The 15,329-nt window shown below is 32.9% G+C and overlaps 1 protein-coding gene across 2 annotated transcripts in view; it reads right to left on the bottom strand.

Annotated features, from left to right (window-relative positions):
* Positions 1 to 15,329, bottom strand: part of LOC123662047 (hypoxia-inducible factor 1-alpha) — a 127,258-nt gene that overhangs the window by 4,002 nt on the left and 107,927 nt on the right. The window contains exons 8-11 of one of the 2 annotated variants that reach the window (XM_045596936.1): positions 5,333 to 5,592; positions 5,018 to 5,223; positions 4,551 to 4,851; positions 4,321 to 4,475 (exon numbers count right to left, since the gene is read on the bottom strand). In XM_045596936.1, the coding sequence (XP_045452892.1) occupies positions 4,321 to 4,475; positions 4,551 to 4,851; positions 5,018 to 5,223; positions 5,333 to 5,592 (922 nt within the window). Of the gene's footprint in view, positions 1 to 3,078; positions 4,476 to 4,550; positions 4,852 to 5,017; positions 5,224 to 5,332; positions 5,593 to 15,329 lie in introns of those variants that run through there. The other variant, XM_045596937.1, reaches the window with a different exon arrangement.

Genomic DNA, 15,329 nt, shown 5'->3' with positions numbered 1-15,329 from the left:
TGGAAAGCTATAGAATTTATATAATTGTGTTTGCTCGCAAACGAAAAAAAAACCGACTTCAATTACATCGACAAGTAATACAACGTAGATCGACGAAAAAATTGTCAAGCAACTATGCGTTATCCAAGATTACTCAAAAAGTAGTTATCAGATCTCAATAAAATTTAAATGGGACCAATTGACACTCACCACCTTTCGATTAAAACAAAATTTGTTGAAATCGGTCTACCCGGTCAAAAGTTTACAGTCGAATTGAGAACCTCCTCCTTTTTTGGAAGTCGGTTAAAAACAAGAACCACTAAAAGAAATTACTATTTTTAAGCGACTTCCGAGGAGGTTCTCAATGTACTGATGCTTCAGAACTTTTCTTTCTAATCATGTATTTTTGTGTTACACTAATTTAGCCAGCGATAAAATATATTATTGAATTTATAGAATACTAAAACTATCAAATTTTTGCAAAATAAATGATATTTAACTAACTAAATGATGAAATTCGTAACCAGTTAATATAATTGAAATTTAATAGTATTTATTATTTAAAAATTCTTGCTTACACAAAAAAATATCTAGTACAATGAATTAACGGAATTCAAAACGGACTTATTTGATCCTAAGTTTGAAAATATTTATGCGCTGTGCGTAAACGAGTCGAATCCTAGGCTAGTAAATTAAAATATAACTATTTATATATTATAAACCATATTCGTATGATTTTACTGGCATTATATTTACCGCTCACCAACCCGCCTGCCCAGCGTGGTGACTATGGGCAAAACACATGAGTTCACGTTATTTTTGGCGCAAACTTGTGGAGGCCTATGTCCAGCAGTGGACTGTATAGGCTGTAATGATTGATTGATTGATTGATATTTACCGCTTCCCTACTAAGTAGTTTGTTTATACCACTTTCAAAATTAGTGTAGTAACCCCAGAGATTGAACGCTCCATACAAACATGATCAAATTAACTCTTCCGTTCTGTAACGCTTGTGTTGATGACGAGTGAGTATGTACTTTTAAACTCATCTATATATACATATATATTATCTATATAAATAAAATTAATCTAGCGATCTAGATCTAGCTAGATTAATTTTAGCGCAAAACTCGAGAACGGATGGACCAATTATTTCTATTAAAGTTGCTAATATTCTGTAGACGGTTCTCACGAAAAAAAAAAAAAAAAAAAATTAAAAAAAAAACAGAACATGTCAGAAAAATTCACATCAGCTGGGTATAAAAATTGTTATACTGTTTTTTATTTTTTATTTCAGGATTTATAATACCCATCTAAAAATTTAGCGTTTATTTTGTGTTATCCCAAACGTCGAGATAATCGTTAAATTTAATTTAAGTGAAATCAATTGTTTCTCCTTTCAAGGGACCGTTATTCAAACAAGCTTTTTTTTTCTATGAAAGTAACGTTTCTTCTATGTACTAAACCAAGGCATTCCTAACCAACATCAACAATTTATCTTACGAAATGATAAAGAATTTAATTTCACTGTTTTGTAATATTTATAAGATCCACATTAAATCGTAGTATTTAGATGTTATCAGTTTAACTCACATTATTTCTATGTTTATTAGAAACGGAAATGTTTACTTAAAGGGTAAATGTCAAACGCTAACAATAATTATTGTATTTATTAAATCGATGTTCAAGTTCTGATTTTCTTATATAAAGTACTAATATATTTTATAATATAATACGTTAGAAGTAGTTTTTAGTACAATGTTTTTATTTTTAATGGTATTCTTTAATAGTTATATTTCATTGTTGTAACTTAAGTTGGCGAGGTCAACGTTTTGATAAGTAATCTAAACTTTGTCCCTTTCGTATTGCTATTCACGAGAATGTAATCCACAGTAAAGTGATAAAAGATCCTTGAAATTGGTTAAGAAATATTGGAAAATCAAAAATTAACTAATTTTTGATTCTAGCTGTGAATTTAGTAAAATTAAAATAAGGAATCAAAGTATCTACGTTGTATTTGTTTTATTTTAACTACTCCATAAAATTTATCGGAAATACCTTTTATCAAAAGTACCTTCATTATTTACGTCATAATAAAAATGTTACTCGTCATATAAAAAGTTTAAGAATAGTATAACCTTCAGTTACATTTTATAAAAAAATATATATTATGTATAACTGTTATTTATTTTGTAAGGCACTTGTCAGACGATGTTTACAATATTCTTAATAAATATATTAATACCTATTGTTGTTGTTGTTTGTAATGTGAGATTGTTAAATAATGATTGTTCCTTAGAACTTTCCTATGGCCGCTAATCTGTTCAGAGTATATATTATCAATCAATAGCTTTCGATCGTAAAATATATTGATGTGTCGATGTTAATCTTGTTAAGAGTTAAGTATTGAAATCTAGAAAATATAATATTTTTAACCGATTTCAAAAAAAGGAGGAGGTTACTCAATTCGACCGTATATATTTTTTTATGTATGTTCGGGGATAACTCCGTCGTTTACGAACCGATTTTGATAATTCTTTTTTTGTTGGAAAGGAGATATCCCTAGTTTGGTACCATGATAAGGAAACCAGGGTCTGATGATGGGATCGCAGAGAAATCGAGGGAAACTCCCGAAAATCCGCTTAACTTTTTACTGGGTGTACCGATTTTGATGATTTTTAATTTATTCGATTGCCGATGTTTATCGTATGCGTATTTACTTGACTATTTTTTCGTCTACCTACATTGTATTACTTGTCGATATAATTGAAGTCGGTTTTTCTTCGTTTGCCTGCAAACACAATTATTAGCTATCATATTATAAACAAATACGATTTGAAATGAGAATAGTACCTTTGTAGTAGAATAATGTGGTTCGCTTTATAGGCTAATTGATTTTTACAAATTTAATAATAATAATAATTAAAATTTATATTAAGTTATTTTCTGTTTTATGTTTATTATGAAATGATTCGATTGTATATTTTCCATATAATTTTACCAGAAAATATATTACTCAAGGTATTACACAAATTGAGTTAAAGCTAATACTTGCCAGGTATAAGGGATAGGAAAGAAGGGTTAAATAAAATCAATGTGCATCATTTCACCTATTTTCTCATATCTTTTTAATATCGAACGTAGTCAATTTCCATAACTCTTCATGCTTCATTTCAAGAAAAATAAATATTTCTATAATACATACATCATCCACTTACACTAACAATATTTTTTTAATAACAATGATGACAAGATTTTTATATCTGCATAGAAATTTACGTCTTTTAAATATATTATGTTACATTATTTTCAGTGAGGTTCGTCGAACCTAATTTTATATTTTATTCGATTGTTTCGTAGCTGCTTAAATATTCATCTTAATTACAAAATACAAATGAAACGTAGTAAACGTAAAAAATAATATAACTATTTGATCGCTACGAATACATATTCGTTATAAAAAAAAAGAATAAAATCAACAACACAACTAAAACGTCCACTAAATTGTACTATGAATGATTTGGCAGTGACAACAGTTGAACACCTAGCATATCGTGTTCACAAACTGCCTTAAAACTACATTTCCTAAAGATAAAATCTGAATAAATTTAAATAACGACGGGCGCTATGATATTCAGACCGCTTCTAACAGTCTTATCTCTAGTTCTATATAAAAATCAACAGTAATTTACTAACTACTCGTAACTTAACTACATCGAATAAATAGAGGAGACCTTCGAAAATAGTTTATTAATTAAATTATTGACTTCTAAAAACATAAGACAGTGCGCGGCAGACCTGACGCGAGCGTCGACTTAGAACACCTAGGAACAATTCATCATAACCACATCCGATATGCGCACGTTCAAACTTAGCACTAGAATAAAACTAAAAAGATTACTTAGGATTTGTTGTGTAGCTTCTGTGGTCTACTGAACGATAAGAAGTCTATTTCATAAACCGCATTGAAACAGATCAACTACACTCGAGTCCTCGTCTGGTGCCTTGCACCGTTTAAACAATACCTAAGACCTCCACAAACCTATTTCGTTTGATATTTATTGTCGTATAATGATATCGTTAATGGAAGTGATTGAAAATGTATAAACAGTAGTAATATCACAAGTTGACGGCACGGTTAATTAAAATTCGTATTCGATGTCGAATATCGCTGTATGGAGGGGTCCGGATAAAACTATCGACCGATCACTGGACGCGCGTTATCACAGTTTTTTTTTTTTTTTTTTGAGAACAGGCAAAGCCGTTTCAGGCTTTCGCTTTTTGTCGGGGCCGGCACTGCACCATACAAATGTACCCAGCGTCTACATCACAGCCGCTCACCAGGAGGTTCATGAGGACACTCGAGGAAGGCGACTTCGGGGGAGGAGCCGGGGAGGGACTACGCTTAGCACGCTTCGCTGTAGGCTCCTCTTCCTGCTTTAAAACTCTTTTCACACCTGTGTCCCATGTTGATATGTTTTTACTTGGAATTAGACCTGAAAAATAATTTATGTGATAAAACGAGTAACAAATAATATAATTTTAAATACTCGAGAGCGTAATATTGGTACCTTGGTCTGAGTAAATATTCGTAATGAGATCCTGCGGTGGTGGGCCGGTAGGAGGCGCAACTAGTAGACGTTGCAGGGCCGGTGCCGATGTCTGAGCCTCCGATGGTTGGGGTCTAGCTTGGCTAACGTTATCGGGGAGGGCGCCCCACATGACAGCCGGAGCGAGGAGCGGTAGCTCATCAGTTGTAGGGATGAATGGTGAATTTCCATCTTCGACATCATTATCCGACCTATTACTATCGAAGGCATCTAATGACAGTTCCGTCAAAAGTGACGATTGCTCACATGACGATTCATTTTCCTGAAATATTTTTATTTATTAGTTTTAATTCAAAACATGGTTTTATTAAAAGATGCTTATACTTTATATGCTACGCTTCAGCCTGTAATATCCCACTACTGGGCCTACCTCTTTCTCCATGTAGACGAAAGAGGTTTATACTATATGTATAATTAAAATTATTAACCTGTGGTTCGGGTGAGGATAGTAAGGAGTCACCGATTAAAGAATCAACGGGTGACCCATTTGCGAGATCGTCACCGAGTAAGCTGCAGTAGTTGTCGCTTAGTATGAATTCGTCAAACATATCAAATGGACTGTTTTCCAGGGGTATACATGCGTCACCGGCTGTAGGCGCCAAGTGAGTTAAATCTTCCGGCTCGTCTTTAAGCACTGAAAAACATTAAAAAGTAGTTCCAAGGATTTATTTTATGAGTAAAATAAATTTAAATAAAAAGCAAGCCAGTGATACCTAAGCTTTTGCTGTTCAAGTTCCACTCACTTGTAAGTCCCTCGTCTTGAGAGAACATGAGAAATCCTTTGTTCATTTCTTTCTTTCTTGGTGCAAATATGAGCTCTGTAACGGGTATAGGTCTCTCCTCCTCTGGGAGGATAGCTGCCACAATTGCTCCGTTAGCAGGTTCCGTGGATACACAAACTTCCTGGAGAGCGGGTGCTGGTACCGTTGGAACTACCACCGGCTTCAAATCTGCGTGCTGCACTTGGTGTGCGGCAAACACCTCATCTTTGCACTCTATACCGCTGCGAACAAAATGCATAAAACAATAGCAAAAAAAGGTGATATTTTAGAATAACATGGTCTTATATTTATTTCATGGTCTATCATTTAAATCAAATTATAGACATTATTGTCAGAACAGCTACGATCTATCGATTGAAACATTTTTGTTTTTCTTAACTCAATCTTGAATTGAAAATAAGTAAAATCCTGAAGCACCAAACGAATGTTTTTAGTTTTAAGAGATACGAATTTCACGAGATCATCTATTTATTAAGAAATATATCGCGATTATAAAACAAATATAGTGTTATACAATGACAATATCATCGGTAAAGGAGCGAGTGCTAATAGATAAACACGAGAACGATCTAACATTGTGTGTCGCGATGTTGAACGTATGTGAAATCGACTAATGAGCCAACAATACTTCAAGGTCAATGTCTAAACGAGTGATACATCTTAGAGTAGCGTAGCATACAACCTATGAACCTAGATACTCTCGACAAGCACCACGTTAACTCATTTGTATAATCGCTTGTTTAATTTTTAATTTCCTTCTTTTGTAACGTAAGATTCATTTGCAAGGAAAAAATTTCGCTTTTTTTTAGTATAACTATGATCAAAATAAATGAAATGAAATAAAAAATCTGCTTAGCTTGGCGGTACAAATAAACGACTGTTTACAAAACTTCGTATTCTTTAATAAGTAATTAGAGATAATACAGTAAAAAACTCAATGTATTTTGCAATGAAGAAACTGGATGCTTACCTAAAACACAAAAAAGGACAACATCAAGCGATTTTACTAATCAATAGAGACGATAAATATTTTCCCAAGATTGCTATAACTACAACATGTCACAATAAAAAATTTAATTGCGTGTTGACCGCCGCGCTGCTGGCAGTTATTTGAATAAACCTAAAGCAATCGATAACACGCCATTAAACACAAGCTATCTTTACTGCACTGACTACAGAAGTACGGGATTAATTAATAAATGTCAAGTTACTAAGATAACCCGAGAAATGTTCCTCAGGGATATAATATTTGCGTCAATGATTTGGCGTCAAAACGCCGATCAACTATTACTATTACGATAATAACATTGTTTATAGTTTTATTAGTTCAAGTTTTCATTAACCTATTAGATTAATTTATGTTATGTTAGCGGGATAACTTACTTCCTTGATTATGAGACCAAAAAGAACGAAAGATCTGGATCTAAATATCACAAACCCATATCAAATATCAATTAATCAAATATCAAAACAAAGAAAGAAAAAAAAAAAAAAGAAAAAGACTACACGTATAAAAGCAATATCTCCTCTTTCTAATTATGATCTTAAACTTTATTTTAAACGTTGTTGGTGGTATAAAAATAGAAAACACCCTAATTTACGCGTATAATGAATACCGGAAGACTTGACTGATAGAAACTAATTGTAATGACGTAATAGAATAATAAACGTTGCCAAAATGCGATTCATCTTGGACCAGACATAAATAGCAGGAGGGTGTGTTTTGTCCGTTGCATTTACGTTGCTTTCGAAAGTGAATTTGTAAGAAAAAGATAGTAAAATCAGATGTAGCTATGTGTAAGGGAGATGTACGGATGGTAGTAACTCCGGCCTTGTTAACGACCTTGCCCGCTCACCCCCTGCCTAAATCTCCTGTTTTCTCAAATCGTCCATTCACTAGACTGCTAGTGAAACTGAATGCGCGCGCAGGAGTCCACGCGGTGGCTCCCGTATCGATTGCCGACTAGATTACAATCCGACGTTCTGTCTACCCGGCCTATAATAAATATCACTTCTTCATCCTATTAGAAACTGTATTTAAAAATCATACAAAAAGTCTATACCGATTCCTCAGCACTTAACTAACGTGAGATCTTCAAAACCACACAGCCTTAAACTTTCATATTTTTCGTTTTTCTTTAATATCGCTAACAAAAATAATAAAAAGGGTCACAAAATGAAAATGTCTTGTTTACAAGAAAAATAAGAAAAAAAAACTAATACGAAATTCCAGTGGCGTGAAGCGGCCGTTTTGTTCCTGACCTTGGCCGTGATACCGTTGATCGAGCAACGCAATTCAACAATTACATCTACAAGGGCATTCGTTTTGGAACATCTCTTATAATTAAAGTGTCAGTCCCGATCTATTATGTTACAAATGTAAAAAAATAAACAAAACTGTTTTGACGTGGATCTACGATAACTTTAACTTTTTTTAATTAAGTGGTTATTAGTTGTTATTTTAATGGGTAGTTTGTATAAAAATAGGATTATGTATATTTGTTTTTGGTTAAGTTTGTCTCAATAACAATTTTACTTCGGTTTCACTAAGCATCGTAAATATTGTTAATATTATTTTATTTACGATATCAAACAACAGAGAACTTTAAAAAAACGGTAATACAGACGATGAATGTATTCGTACCTATAGATCAATGAATTATGATAAATATTTACGCATTTATTTCAAGGCCGCGCTGATAAGAATCCCTATTACGCCGGTAAAGACGATAGGAGATACATATACGAATAAAACAGTCATATTGTCGGATGTGAAAGTATACGTTTAAATGTTAAATAATATTAGGTAACGTTTATAACTTGGTAATAAGCTAACTCTATCCCTATCTGTGACGTATATTGTTATTCCATATATTACACAAACATAAGAATGAACTCGACGCAAAATAATTACACTAATTTACATAATTAGTATTCACAAGGTATATTTCTTGCACGTACACTGGTATATTAGTATTGTCAATATGATCAATTCTTCAAGACCTGTTTCCACAAATTAAACCATCGTTCAATTTCAATAGGAGCATCTCATCGGTCTGCCAATGGCGTGTCGGTGAGATCGGCGCGGGAGTCAAGGCCGGACCGGCGGCCGGTTACATAACGAGTCGCCTGAGGATAGCGGGGGACGAGATCGCTAATTTTAGCATATCTCAAAAACAAGACGCGACGCAACCATAAGCGCAGTGTGAACTGACGCTTCATCGATTCTACTAGTCTTCAACTTATGAAGCAGAAGTCGAAAAAAATATATAATTATTCGACAAATATTCCCTGTACGTTATGCGATTACGATAAAAACTGAACACGACGATTAAATAAATTAAGTTTATTAACTTCGTTTATAAAATGAAAGATACCTATCACTCCACAAATAAATTGCACACGTAATGATCCGAATGGCTCGAAGACGACAACAATGCACTTTTATTAGCTGACTACCGTCCGTCCGTACGTTATTTATTATGATTCAGTTATTAGCATTTTAGCGCCACAAACACAATATCACTATCACTGACACAAATATTCCACTGTTTCTTACCATTGTGCGGAAAGCCGATGTTCAAGCGACAGATAAACAAACTTCGTGTTTAGAAGTTTCGAGCGACGTTTACGAAGTGAACAGCTGATCGAGATCGTGAGTTTTCGATAGGTGGCAGACAGGGTGTACGCATGGGTTGTACGCTTGCTATGAAGTCCGTGGCGCGAATGATACGCGCGGCGATTGGCGGCGACGGCGCACTCGAAAGACTCGTGACGCGACCAACCTAAACACTGCACAGAGAAGCGACATAATCTGATGATAAATATTCGAGGGTTGCCGCTTCGTTCATCCGACGGCCACGCGGTGAGATAACAGAGTTCGCGTACCAACAGTGATCCACCTATCACGGTCAAGTTGACTACACATCACTTTTCAATGAGTGATTCTCACACATTTTTATAACCTTATTTATTGTTGTAGATACGCGCGCAACGATTATAACCAGTTTTGATAAAGAAATTGCGATAACTTTATTGTTTACATAATAATACAACACTACCTGAGAGGTACTTGTTTAATTAAAAAAAATAAGGCCACAGTTTATTTATTTCGATACCAGCTATTTTTCAAAAAGGTTAATGAACTTGTGAAATCTTAAAATGTGCAACTGAACGAACGCAACTCGTGTCTAACCACATATTCTAAAATTAACTCAAAGGAACATCTTTTGGCATGTATTTTGTTATTGGTTTTTATTTTATTGGGAAGCTACACGTGCTGTTAAAAATAATATTTCATTACTACTATTACATAATTTATTAGATATAAAACGCGATAAACATGTTATGTAAGATGTAATTTTTAAGTAAGATACGATATATTAAAAATGAAAAAAGAAATGAAATGAGAATATATTCTTATGCGAGTTGAGTGTTTCGGTTTTGAGTCTTCTAAGTTTTATCTCAAATCTAGATAGATTAGACACGTTTAATCAATCAATCACTCAACAAACATACCAAAAATTACAGACGAGGCAGACGATACATTTAAGATAAAACGCTTTCGTATATTTATAATGACAAGGATAAAAACAATAATGGAAGACCTTTACCAATCCTTCATAAATAAGTTATATGATACTGCTGGATGAAGGAGCGTTGTTCCATAATTTAGCCGCGTAACGCGATCCGACCAGCTAATGCGAGTACTTGCCTTCGTTACTCCACGGATAATCTAGACCTACGTGATTTATATATTCTATGTATACAACTACACACATAAAACGGTATAATACCTATATATATAAAAAAAAAAATTTTTATTTAATCTCGTGATATCAGAGTATTGTATACATAACTAATAATTGTACTATTATTGAGAAATTGGCATACGTACTAAACAACTAAACACTCTTTGCTTAAAGTATATTAACTGTAGATATTGAATTGAGAATGAAAAGTCGATGTATCAAATAACGTAGAATAACATGTAATGAATAACACTCGTTGAAAGTTTGTAACTACAGTCTTCTTTTCAAGTACGTAGTAGGATACTAAGTGACGTGATCCTTAGAGCATGGACACGTGCGCTTTCTATTGCACAATTACATAAAAATTGTCTAATGCAATATTTTAAATCTAACCGATTTTACCTTATCGACTTTAAAAAAAGGAAAAAATTCTCAATACGACTACATTTTTTATGTTAAATCATTCCTTTTCAGTGGTTTTACCGATTCTGATGATTAAATTATCTTATCTATTGTTTTATTCGAGAGGCGATGCTTGGTGTGGGTAAATTTGATCGGGATCTAACGAGTACTTTTTCAGCTATTATTGTGTAATAGTTATAGATGTAAATCAAAATCGCTTTTTTTTTATACACAATATTATAAGACTAGGTTTAATAACATCACAAAAACGTACATGCAAATTTCGTGAACACGTGTAATTTCGGATCTACTTTAATAACAATTTCTATTAATTATTCTAGCAAGCCCGTCATATATTTTTACTCAAGGTTACTCTACTATAACAGGTTTTTTTTAATACCTCATCAGCCATGACAAAGATTGCTCCTCTACAATTCTGAGATCGTTGCATAATACAAGATTCACTTCGCAAACTGCGAACCATTATGCCATTAGGGCCGCGGGTCCGTACGTTGACCCTAGCTCCATCCCCATTTTCGACCTGCTTCGAACAGACTACGTGACTTTAACAACGTTGAACAATCTGGAATTATTACATCACCTGCATAGCCACTGCGCGGCGACGTCATGTTTTTAGCAAGACTGAAGTTTGATTAACAGTTAGTAATAGTACCTACAAATGACGCATATTTCTGACTAAATTATATTTTCCTTATAAAAACGTTTAAAAATAAGTAAAAACAGACTAAAATAAAAAATTGATAACATTTAAAAATGACTTTTTCCCTATTTCTTTATACCTACTGACATTATGTTTTTACAAAATTAGTAATTTTTTTTTTTTTTTTACAAACAATGAAAACAATGCGTAAAACATGACTGTCGTGGTCATGTGGATATCGCATTTATATGTATAATGAAACATTAACATGTTGCTAAATTACCAGTTTTTATACCTAAGACACTCATGTAGTTTTATGAAAAATAGCTGGGTGTAAATATACTCATATCAGAACGATATAGTGAGGTCACACACACACGAGGTAGGTGAGGTCGTTTCATAAACATTAAAATGAATATTATTTTTGTCCTACCTAAATAAATTAGTGATTGAAATAATTGCTCTGAAAGTATACATATTGATATAGAAAATAATATTAGTAATAGTACCAATTTAGTAAATCGATCGATATAAAAAAAAATCAAATTGTATAAAAAAAAAAAAAAAACTTTGAAGACCACTCACATACCACGATCAACACCCAATAGAAGATTTCAATTAAAATACATTGGTTTTTATTAGTCATAATGTCATAGTTATTTCGATCTCGTAAACATTGTGGGAAAATTTAGTAATGATCAAATATTATATCAAATAAATAGAGTTTACGTGACCGTCTACACGAATGTATTTATCGAGTACTTAAGACACGAAAAACTACTGTGACCCGGCGGTATTAAAAAAAAATCGATAGCATCAAAACGGCGTGATCGATTCGTATGTCGATCACGTGACAACGCGCAACGGTACATACATATATAAAATACATCAGTGAGACAGTAGTCCGCGTAGGCGCTAGTAATTGAAAGTCTTGTTACATGTACACGAACTTGAACGTAAGTCAAGATTATGAGAGTTTTATATCGAATTTTAATCTAAAGTTCAAACTTAAGTCGTGTAATAAAGTTTCGTGATTGATTACTGTTTGATGCATTAGCATTGATTTAATATGTTATTAAGTTAATTTATATTGCAAAACAGTGAAACAATGCAGTCATTAACATTTTATAAACACAGGGTTCTCATATTATTTAATTAAAACTATAATTTTTATGCAATAAATTAAATATATTCCAAAAAAGATAAAAACTTACATCATATTATCCTCTGATAAAAACGGTGTCATTGAACTTGTTATGCTCAAAACGTATTTATTTAATATTCTACATTCGAAAGTAATTATTTTTTTAAATTTATTACGTATGAATGTAATAAAAACAGGATCACGCCACTAGATCAAGCTATTATTATACATTTCTAACAATTCTTATCGTACTTATACTATTGTGGCACAAAATCAAGTTATATTTTACGTCTTTATGACCATAGAGATTTAAAATAATGCTCAACCATTGAACTATTATTTAGTAATAATAACTCATTGTGCTCAACCGATGTTGATGAAATTATACACAAATACAGCTAGTAAATTTTTTGAGTAACATATTTAATCATAATTTAGGCTTTAAAATAACACTACGATTAGTACAAAGGGAAACGTTTAAATCAATCCGAGTAAAAAGGCGTATATTCACTTAGTAAACAATAACCGAGATTTTTTATAATATAGAGCAGCCCGATTGGGGTACCTCGACCTTACAGAATATCACTGCTAATTAATACTGTTTTCAAGCAGTGTTGTGTTTCTGTTGGTGAGTAAAGTGACCAGAGCTCCTGGGGCGAATTGGGGATAGGGTCGGCAAAGCGCTTGCGATGCTGCTGGTGTTGCAGGCGTCTATAAGCTACGGTAATAGCTTACCATCAGGTGAGCTGTACGCTTGTTTGCCGACCAAGTCATATAAAATAAAATAAAAACGAGGAAAATCTCAAGTCATACGTATGTTAGTAGGTTACAAATTACAGAAAAAATCATTATTTAACTTCTCTTTGTACTACCAACATTATGCGATGCGATTTACGTACAAAACCCATGATTACAGACGAAATAAGAGATTCAAAGCGAATATTTTAAAGCTACAAGATACATAAGCAGTGCTATACTGACTAACAAAAAAAAAAGTACAAAGCGGAGCAAGATCGGTTCCATAATCGGTTCCAAGGTCTCGGGAGACAGAAGTGGATAACATCGTAATAGGCATAACGACACAGCCGTTGACCCTCTTCCCGGTTTCTCTGAACAGTAATATGTCAACCAATGGGTAGCAATCGAAATAGCGTGAATATCGAGGCAATGAAATCATCGATTATGACACATTTTCGTATAATAGATTGATATTATAAGCAATTTGAATAATAATGCATTGAACGCTTATAACAACTATGCAACATGTACTGTTTGTAATAAAAACATAGTGAAACTGAATGTTATGCAGATTTTCAAGAATAGTTTCAGAGGTACCGCTCTCGCCGCAAGCGGGACAATAACCGGAGTACGCCCACGCCACCCATTCAGCTTGAAACGAAAACTGCAATGTTTTACTTGGAGTAGGTAGTAGGAAGGAAGGGTGAACGACCGAGGGGGGGAGTTTGCAGTGCGCTCGGCTTGCATAAACCCGACCGACAATTCCGGTGTAGACAAGTAAGAATTTCGCTTTCATTACGTTTATCTAGTTTAATGGCCAAGTTTTCAATAATTCGATAGATGCTAGCTTAACTTTGAATGAATAAAAATGAAGTTATTTCTTTTCCTATTGGATACATTATTCTTATTCTAAACAAACAATCTGTGCAATGGTTTTAACGATAACGAAAGCAGAGTGTTGTAATGTATATTTTACATGCCTCTAATCATAGGTTAATAAAAAAATTACTGTTGAGAGAATAATGCGTACAAATTCATTCTCCGAGCAGTGAATACTGATTGTTCGTTGGAGCGTTTAGTGAACTTTATTATTTTATTTACATCTAGATACAAACATTGATTATTTTATTGGTTTCTTTTCGTTATTGATCGCAAGTTATTGCTCAACAAACATTATAAAACATAACGCTATTTTTTAATTAATTATACTCTTTAGTTCAATAAAATATAAATTTTGCTCACATTCCAACTCAAGTAATTTGAGATAAAAAATCTATACAATATTATTATAGTGCTCGGTGTTTATTTCATTGTATTTATATTTTAGCTTATTTAACAATGAAACAAACATTGTTTACCGACTCTATGGTATTTATTACATTTCTCGTGTTGGTAGTTGACAGTGATGTAAAAATGACAATTATTTTTAACTATTATTAAGTATATTAGTAATGGTACACTTGAAAATGTGATATTAATAAAAATCATCTCAAAAGTCACAACAGTAAGGCTGAATAGGAAGTCATGATTTCTTCATGAGATTTTTTATTTTTATTTTCTAAACCTTATATAACGATATATAAAAAATTGTCTTTTATCGTCGAACAAATTGGAAGTTAGACGATACGTATGTATTGCAATAATACATCAGTATCAGATTTTTATCGATTCTTGTTCAAACAAAATTTTATCTTCTCATCGAGCCAGACTATTTAGTTCTAATATTAGTTAAAGCGAGTGGCCGGTAGCCTTTCGACTGCAACACATGACTATAGATACGTACAGTGTGTGATTGCATTGACCCACATATGTGAAAATAAACTAAATAATTATTTATGTATGTAGGTAGGTACCGCACGATTTCTTGCAGGTGGCACCTATATTGTCAACTATACGGTCATGGACGCTGTATATCAGTATAGTTTTAATTGATCAAATTTTAATCATATTACTGCGATTAGATATAATTAGATCCGTTTAACGAAAGATAAAACAATTTCATTTTGTATAAATTCCAATTATAACACCACTTAATTATTACTATTATCCTTATTCATTCTAATTTGTAATATATCACGAAAAGAAATCAATACAAGCAAGCTTCGATACTTTATTTTATACACAATATATTTTCTTGTCAATAACGAAAAGGTTGGCCTTTATTAAATTCCGTTTGAACTAGAAAAAAAAGGAGTCTAACCCCACCGTATATTAACGGAATAACGTGTTATAATTATTAGATCGTAGTTAGATCTATAATTA

The sequence above is a fragment of the Melitaea cinxia genome, chromosome 18, assembly GCF_905220565.1.
Source record: "Melitaea cinxia chromosome 18, ilMelCinx1.1, whole genome shotgun sequence".
Classification (NCBI taxonomy): domain Eukaryota; kingdom Metazoa; phylum Arthropoda; class Insecta; order Lepidoptera; family Nymphalidae; genus Melitaea; species Melitaea cinxia.
The sequence above is the reverse complement of the archived record's forward strand: the minus strand, read 5'-3'. Positions and strand labels throughout refer to the sequence as shown.